This window comes from Siphateles boraxobius, unplaced genomic scaffold (genome assembly GCF_051911475.1).
Source record: "Siphateles boraxobius isolate OS27281-9 unplaced genomic scaffold, OSU_SipBor_1 74, whole genome shotgun sequence".
Classification (NCBI taxonomy): Eukaryota; Metazoa; Chordata; class Actinopteri; order Cypriniformes; family Leuciscidae; genus Siphateles; species Siphateles boraxobius.
The window spans coordinates 680,898-690,000 of record NW_027509202.1 but is presented as its reverse complement, the minus strand read 5'-3'; the positions used below and the strand labels follow the sequence as shown (position 1 = coordinate 690,000).

At 36.3% G+C, this 9,103-nt stretch overlaps 1 protein-coding gene across 6 annotated transcripts in view; it reads left to right on the top strand.

Annotated features, from left to right (window-relative positions):
• slc71a2b (solute carrier family 71 member 2b) overlaps positions 1 to 8,905 on the top strand; it is a 22,794-nt gene extending 13,889 nt beyond the window's left edge. For 2 of the 6 annotated variants that reach the window (XR_013197391.1, XR_013197389.1), the window contains exons 7-14: positions 2,846 to 2,959; positions 3,156 to 3,227; positions 4,215 to 4,327; positions 4,502 to 4,599; positions 5,605 to 5,750; positions 6,326 to 7,511; positions 7,614 to 8,274; positions 8,677 to 8,905. Coding sequence is in view for 2 of the 6 variants with exons in the window: in XM_077217539.1 (XP_077073654.1) it covers positions 2,846 to 2,959; positions 3,156 to 3,227; positions 4,215 to 4,327; positions 4,502 to 4,599; positions 5,605 to 5,750; positions 6,326 to 6,541 (759 nt within the window). In the remaining 4 variants the exon portion in view is untranslated. Of the gene's footprint in view, positions 1 to 2,845; positions 2,960 to 3,155; positions 3,228 to 4,214; positions 4,328 to 4,501; positions 4,600 to 5,604; positions 5,751 to 6,325 lie in introns of all 6 variants that reach the window. The other 4 variants (XR_013197390.1, XR_013197388.1, XM_077217539.1 and 1 more) reach the window with 2 other exon arrangements.
• Positions 8,906 to 9,103: the final 198 nt, after the last annotated feature.

Here is a 9,103-nt window from a genome sequence, read left to right as displayed (position 1 = left end):
TAACGCAACAACCAATGACACCCCGTAGTCTGGGGTGTTTTTTTGTCTGCCTGACTATGTTACGGAAGCTATCTTATCCTCCGTTTATCTTCATGAATCAGGTAATGATTATTTGTCTTGCCTCAAGCTATAATGCAAATCGATTTGTAAAATTTGCAGATTTATTTATGGTAGCTTGATATTATAATATTACCGATATATGGTTATTATCTACCACTCAAACATTGCATTGAAGTATCATATAGATTCAGTAAAACGGTTGGCTACTATAATGACGCTGGCTTGTAAACGTTATCATCGCGATCATTTGTCGTTAGAAAAAAAATAAAACCCATGAAATTATATTCATATGACATGCTGAAATATATGCCACTGTACCTGGGATGAAGACATTTCACACGCGACGCAAGCAGAACACCTGCATGTGACCTCCTCCTACAGTGTTCAGGGCTATCATGGTTGTCAACAAATGCACGATGACAGAGTTTACGACAGTAGTAGAGGACAATACCGTTTCCCAACTGTAGGGGGACCCCGAGAGCAAACGTTACCTGGTGTTACTTTAAAGTACAATAAATGTAAAAATTTCAATTTTTTAATTTTTTTAAGAATTGTTGACATTGTCTTTTTAATAAATGCAACACGTTCCCAAAGTCATGTGAAATAATCGTGATTTCAATACTGACCAAAATAATGGTTATTATTTTCGAACGGCTCTAACCCTGAACATTGTATAAGCATTCGCTCATGTGTCGGGAGCGTAAACGCCACATCCTTCTGATTTTTACATATTGATATTTCACATAAAAAACAGTCTACCGACTTATATAGAAAAACTATGAAGTAATTTTTTAAGTTTCATTAAAAGCTGTTCACACATTGGCAATAAAAAAGCGATTAATAGATGTTTATGCACTGATGTCACTTTCCCGCAGGAACACTGAGTGTCAGAAGAGCCGCTGAGTGACTGGATTTAATAGAGGAAACTGCGAAAACAACACTAAAACAAACGATTATCAGTTTAAACTAAAGCTTGGACTCGATATAGTGTTTCTTACAACTTACCAAAGATCCAGTGATCATGGATATCGACATGCAGACAGAAATCGTGTTTCCAGACATTTATATGAGCGTGATTTCGACGCCGGGGAAATACATAAAGCAAATTTTATATATATATATATACTAGAGTTGGGCGGTATCCAAATTTTGATACCTCCTCCCTATTTTATACGGTATTGCTGCGTGACTAATTAAAAATTATGACGTAAGGCTCAGAGGGAAACCAAATAAAAACCCTCTCTCTCTCTTTCTCCTCCACACTGTCATGTGATGACAACCACACATAAGCATTTTTAGGCATTAAGTAAATTATATTTAACCCTCTGTGGACGGATTGGGCGGTACCGCCCAAAATGGCATATTTTTACAAATGTGTAATTATCTTAAAAACTATTAATGATAGAGAGGTGCGTTTTTATTGCCGTCTTCCTCAGATTCCGCTGAAAACAGTGATAACAAACTTACCCGGCTTGTATACACACTTCCTTGTTGCGCAATACCACTACGTCAAAGGCCAATGAAATCGATGTTGTTTGGCAGAATCACGAGCAACAACTTGCTGATGGAGGAATATTTTTCTTACCCAATCAGAGGAAGGTTACCATGACGTATTCTAGCAAATCGGAGGACTCTGTAGCCGTGCAAGGGGTGGTACTATATACTATTACGCAAACAGCGTTGAGTGGCAGAGACGACACGGACGCGTCGAGTATAAACCAGGCTTTACGGAGCGAGAGCGCACAGAGATGTGAGAGAGAGACAGAACAATTATAATATATTTATATATACACATACAATTATAGCATTATTTATTGTTTTAGCACTTTTATGATGGCAAGCAGCAAACGATTTACGGTGGAACAAGCTCTGGAACAATTACTGGAGAGTGACGAGAAGCATTGCTTAAAAAATGCTTGCTAAGCATTTCTAAGAAAAACGCCTGGGACTGTTTGTAAATAAAGTTAAATTTTTCATTGTTCTTTACACATTTTATTTAAAAATTACACATGTCTGTCAAGCAAAGGCTTTGAAAAGTATATTTTTTGTTCAAAAACTGTTCACTATTGTTGTGTGATGTGTGATTTTCAGAAATAAATGCCGTTTTCCGTTTTTGCAATTCTCTAGTTTATTGTACATTTTCACTCATACTTCCTTTATAAACATATTACATGTGTGCTTATGTTAGCTTAGGGTCTTCTGCATCCATAGATACCAAACACATAGTGTTCCATCTCCATTACATATGGTGTATATTATAAGCCCAAATGTAAAAATAGAGAAAACGGACCAAAAAGAGCTTAGTCCGCAGAGGGTTAATATTTAATCCGTGTCTCCTATATAGTGCATTGCACATTTTTTTTTATGTGTACATTTTTTTTTAATGACGGTATTGAAACTGATACTGTTGCTATTTTAAACCCCCGCGGTATATCTTATTACCGCCCAACCCTAATAAATACAATATAGGTCTAAATCCATGTGATCACTTATATTAATGTTATATATATATATCATCATATCGTCCAGCCCTAAAACTTGTGTAGTTTTTAGTCAGTGTTTATTTAAAAACATCCAATCATGCAGAATATACGACGGTTAAAATGTAATTGATGAGTTGTCAATACAATATATAAAGCGTATGATTTTACCCCTAAATTCAGCATATTTATACACAATAATAACTGTAAATCCACCGCTCTCTGTTGTTTTTTTGAATCGCAGGGAATCTATAACTCCTCAGAAACATCACTGCAGTGTAACTCTGTGTGTGTGTGTGTGTTAGTCTCTGAGGAAGGTTGGTAAAGACTCCACAGTGCTGCTGATCTGTGTCACAGTGTTCCTGTCGTATCTTCCGGAGGCCGGACAGTATTCCAGCTTCTTCCTCTACCTGGTTCAGGTGTGTGACGGCTTCAGTCTCTGGTAAAAACAACAACTTTACTTCCGCATGGTGGCGTCTGTCCAAATGGAACAGGATATTGAACAAGAAATAGATTGATTATGACTTGAAAGTAATTATTCATAACCTTCCTTATGAATTTGTGTTCATTTTCCTTTTAAGCACGAACATTATAAACCGTGTGTTGGTATTTCAGGTCATTAACTTCTCATCAGAAGCAATTGCAGCGTATATTGCGATGGTGGGAATCCTGTCCATCATTGCACAGGTAAAGACCTTCAGTTTAGCTCTCACAAACCCCTGTCTTCATGACAAATGTATTCAAACATGCATATACAGATGAAACTCGAAAATTAGAATATCGTGCGACATGTATTTCAGTAATTCAAATTAAAGGTGTAACTAATATATTTAGTATATATAACTATGTATATATGTGTGATTATACTTTTCAGAGGGCTGACATTTCTGTATTTAAAATCCTTTTTTTTTTTTTATTGATTTCATGTAATATATTCTAATTTTCTGAGATTTTGAATTTGGGGTTTTCATAAGCTGTAAGCCATAATCATCAAAATTATAACTTTTGCACGATATTCTAATTTTTCGAGTTTCACCTGTAATTAACAGTAAATAAACTCCTCTCTGGTGTTTTTTTTATTGCTAGTTAATGAACTGTGAACACAAGACAAGTTACGCCACACACTTGAGCTTCTGTTTATATTCACTGATCAATGTTTATATGTGACCCTGATCACAGATCCAGTCACGACTCGCACGGGTTTATTTGTGCCAATAGCCAACGATACATTATATGGGTCAAAATTATAGATTTTTCTTTTATGCCAAAAATCATTAGGATATTAAGTAAAGATCATGTTCCATGAAGATATTTAGTAAATTTCTTACCGTAAATATATAAAACATTTATTTTTGTGAGTGAATGCAGCACAAACGCGAACACAAATGCACAACTTTAAAGGAGATTTTCTCAATGTTTTGATTTTTTGCATCCTCATATTCCAGATTCAAATATTTGTATCTTGGCCAAATATTGTCCTATCCTAACAAACCATACATCAATGGAAAGCTTATTTAATCAGCTTTCATTTGATACATAAGTCTCATTTTCAAAAAATTGACCCATGTGACTGGTTTTGTGGTCCAGGGTCACATATGAATAAAAGCCTGAATCGGACCTGCTGTCAATCAATCAGCCGATGGCATATTCATGAGATTGATTGTCTTTTTGCAGACGTTACTTTTAAGCATTCTAATGAAGAGGATTGGAAATAAAAGCACAGTGCTTCTGGGACTTGGGTTTCAGCTGTTCCAGCTGGCCTGGTACGGCTTCGGGTCAGAACCATGGTGAGCCGGATCTCCAGTCTTTCCTAATCCTCTGATGGATGATGTTTATTTTGATCTGTATCGTCTGCCATTGTTTGTAATGGAAAAGAGATTGAACACGTGAGCTCAGCACTATTGTGACGGGATTACCGGCCTGTGACTCGCTGGGTTTAAAATAGCGTTTGTGTTTCTCAGGATGATGTGGGCGGCCGGAGCCGTCGCTGCCATGTCCAGTATCACGTTTCCCGCCGTTAGCGCGCTAGTTTCTCACTGCACAGATCACGACCAACAGGGTAAGACTCAAACCACAGCATGGGCGTTAAAAGGCCTGTCAATCACAAAGAAGATTGTTTTTCAGCCTATAGTGCAGAAATTATGTACATTAACAATGATTTAAAATATTAAAGTAGTTCCCTTTAGAATTTAAATGTCCTGATAGTTTACTCTCCTCCACGTCATCCAAGATGTTCATGTCTTTCTGTCTTCAGTCGGAAAAGAAATGAAGGTTTTTGAGGAAAACACTCCAGGATTTTCTCCATATAGTGACTTCAATGGAGTCCAACGGGTCGAAGGTCAGAATGTGAGTTTCAGTGCAGCTTCAAAGTCTCGACACGATCCAGCCGAGGAATAAGAGTCTGATCTAGACAAACCATCGCACATTTATAACTAAATAATAAACATTTATATACTTCTAACCTCAGATGCTGGTCTTGCTCGTCCACGACTTCACGCATTACGTGACGGAATTGGAAGAACCGACCCAGTGTTTACAAAGCCAACGTGAAGACTAAGCAAACACCATTTATAAAATTAATAAAAAAATAAAAGGTAAAAAAATGATGTCGGACGATTTTTCGCCCTAACCAACATTATTGACCTTTCACCCTGATTACGTAATGTGTGTCGCATCACAGCTCGTGCAAGACCAGCATTAGTGGTTAAAAGTATATAAATGTTTATTTAGTTATAAACGTGCGCTGGTTTGTCTAGATCAGACTCTTATTCCTCGGCTGGATCGTGTCGAGACTTTGAAGCTGCACTGAAACTCACATTCTGACCTTCGACCCGTTGGACTCCATTGAAGTCACTATATGGAGAAAATCCTGGAGTGTTTTCCTCAAAAACCTTCATTTCTTTTCCGACTGAAGACAGAAAGACATGAAAATCTTGGATGTTATCAAGAAATTTTAATTCTGAAGTGAACTACTCCTTTAAATTAAAATATCAATCCACATCAAACGGGAAGTAGCAAATTGAATTTTAGGATGGTATAATGTGATTTGTGTGTGTTGTTTTAGGAGCGGTTCAGGGAATGATCACGGGGATTCGAGGTTTGTGTAACGGACTCGGTCCGGCTCTCTTCGGATTCATATTCTTCCTCTTCAATGTGGAGCTGAAGGAGATGGGTCCCGTCCCGAACCTCGTCACTCCCGCCACCGAAGAGGTCAGAGTTTCAGTGTCATTTTATTCTGGACAATATACAAATATGTTTTGTCAAGTCGAGTCTCCTGCTTCATTTATACAGCGCTTTAACAATATAGAGTTTCACAGCAGCTTTACAGTGATAATAGGAGATTACAGTAACAGAGATTGTTTAGGCTTTACAGCAGATCTAGAATAAAGTTATTGTCCAGATAAAGTTAGTTTTGATTGATTCACTTCCGTTGTAAAGATCATTAGTTATTAACTTAGCGGCCGCTAACACACACCGTTCTAACAGAAAACTCACTTTTAATGTGTTCTGGACGTTCATTCACACACAACAGTGTTTGAGCTCGAGAACACACACTCTGAAACAGGATCCAAGTGCAAGTTTTTAAAAGCGTGATCATCTCTGTGTAAACTTCACAAACGTGAATCTGTGAAACGCTGAAGGCGCACACATGTGTATCACGTGTTTTGTCTATAGATATGTGTGTTTGAATATATATGTGCGCAGGTGTGTAGTCTTTCTCTACATATTGGCCTCGCCTAATTACTTTAAAATTCATAATACAGAATTGTATTTTTTGTCTTCAGAAGTCCGTCATTCCAGGTCCTCCGTTCCTGTTCGGCGCGTGTACGGTTGTGCTGGCGCTTCTGGTGGCGGTCTTCATCCCGGCTCAACACACTCCGGTCGTGAAGACGTGCAGCACGAGGATCATGACGGAGCCGGTGAGCGGCGGCCCCGAGAACGGCTCCGTTCCTGCCAGCGACGAAGACAACGAGCCTCTTCTACAGGACAGTAGCTTATAGACCACTGAACCGCAACAAGGTTTCCATTCCAGGAGTGTGTCGGAAAAAGCTTTGTATGAGGTCTCATTTGATAACATTGCATTAGCTAACATCAAAGGGATAGTTCACCCCAAAATTTTAATTAGCCCATGATTTACTCGCCCTCAAGTCATCCTAGGTGTATATGACACTCTTCTTTCGACGAATGCAATGGAAGTTATGTTTTAAAAATTCCTGGCTCTTCCAAGCTTTATAATGAGAGTGAATGGGTATATTTTTTTGGAAGTCCGTAAAAGTGCATCTGTCCATGATAAAAGTGAATCTATCATCATAAAAGTGCATCTGTCCATCATAAAAGTGCATCTGTCCATCATAAAAGTGCATCTATCCATCATAAAAGTGAATCTATCATCATAAAAGCATCTATCCATCATAAAAGTGCATCTGTCCATCATAAAAGTGCATCTATCCATCATAAAAGTGCATCTGTCCATCATAAAAGTATCTATTCATCATAAAAGTGCATCTGTCCATCATAAAAGCATCTATCCATCATAAAAGTGCATCTGTCCATCATAAAAGTGCATCTGTCCATCATAAAAGTGCATCTATCCATCATAAAAGTGCATCTGTCCATCATAAAAGTGCATCTGTCCATCATAAAAGTGCATCTATCCATCATAAAAGTATCTATTCATCATAAAAGTGCATCTGTCCATCATAAAAGTGCATCTATCCATCATAAAAGTATCTATTCATCATAAAAGTGCATCTGTCCATCATAAAAGTGCATCTGTCCATCATAAAAGTGCATCTATCCATCATAAAAGTATCTATCCATCATAAAAGTGCATCTGTCCATCATAAAAGTGCATCTATCCATCATAAAAGTATCTATTCATCATAAAAGTGCATCTGTCCATCATAAAAGTGCATCTGTCCATCATAAAAGTGCATCTATCCATCATAAAAGTATCTATTCATCATAAAAGTGCATCTGCCCATCATAAAAGTATCTATTCATCATAAAAGTGCATCTGTCCATCATAAAAGTGCATCTATCCATCATAAAAGTATCTATTCATCATAAAAGTGCATCTATCCATCATAAAAGTATCTATTCATCATAAAAGTGCATCTGTCCATCATAAAAGTATCTATTCATCATAAAAGTGCATCATAAACACCAAGGATGACTTCAGGATGAGTAAATCAAAGGTTAATTTTCATTTTTGTGTGAACTATTCCTTTAACTAACTGCAGCATTTATTAATCTTGATCAATGTTAGTTAATAAAAATACAGTAGTCAACATTTGAAGTTAATCAAAGTTTTCCTAGGACAGGTATTGTTCAATATTGATGTGTAACTTTGATGAATTTCTTTGATTCACTTCAAATGTTGACTACTGTACTATTGGTCATTGTTTGTCCGTATTAGTCCACAGTGCAAGTAGACTAATATGATTTTATTTTATTTTATTATAAATATGTTGAATTTTACATGAACTAATGTTCACTTTTGATTTTTAATGTATCATGTTGAATTTAACATGAACTAAGATTTGTAAATGCTGTAGAAGTATTTTTCATTGTTAGTTCTTGTTAACTAATGTCGTAAACTAATGCTAACAAACGAAACCTTATTATAAAGCATTACAATCTGATTTTTAATCCTTCTGTTTTTGAATCTTTGAAAGAGAATGTGCCTTCTTCATATTTTAGCATATAGTTCATGTGCTGCCGTGTTGTGAATGTAAATGTAATCAGCCAATGTCCTTTAATATATTACTGATGAACTTTAACCTCTGCTAAACTTGTACAGACTGCAATAATAATGTCATTGTGCAGTTTTCATCTGAAGCTTTTAAAAACACTGCAAAAATGACATTCTTCTCTACAGTCTCGTTTTCCAGCACAAATATATACATATTCTTAAATCAAGATGCAATTACTGGAGAAGCAGCAAAATGACGGTCTAAAAAAAATGTTGCAATGAAACGTGCAATGGTTAAAAAAGGACAAAATATCTGATAACGGAGTCAGAAAAATAAACTACTCACTTTGAATTAAGATTATTTTTCTGACTCCCTTGTCAGATATTTGTTGTTGTTTTAAGCTCAAACTCGCTTCATTTTGATTCATTTTTCTTCTCCAGTAAATGTATCTTGATTTATGAATATTTACTTTGCACTGAGAAACAAGACAGAAACACTGAGGAAAACGTTATGTTTAAGTCAAGTTAATAAATGGCACAAAACAGACATAATCATTGTCTTAAAGTCAGATGCAGCTTTGATAGATGAATTATTACAAACTCATAAATGAGCACCAGCTACTCGAAACAGAGCTGCTATACCTCACAATTAAACATCAGCTTGATTTAATCCAGTGTTGCAGATGTCCTTATATCATTTCCAATAATCACGGTTTTAAAACCGCTTTACTGATTTATCATTGCTTCCTTAGACTTTTATGTGAATATTTAATTTTTTTTTATTGTATGTTAAACGCTCAGTAAGATGAATTTCAGTTTCATTACATAATTAGATTAAGATGATCTGATTGGTTGCATTATATCATGT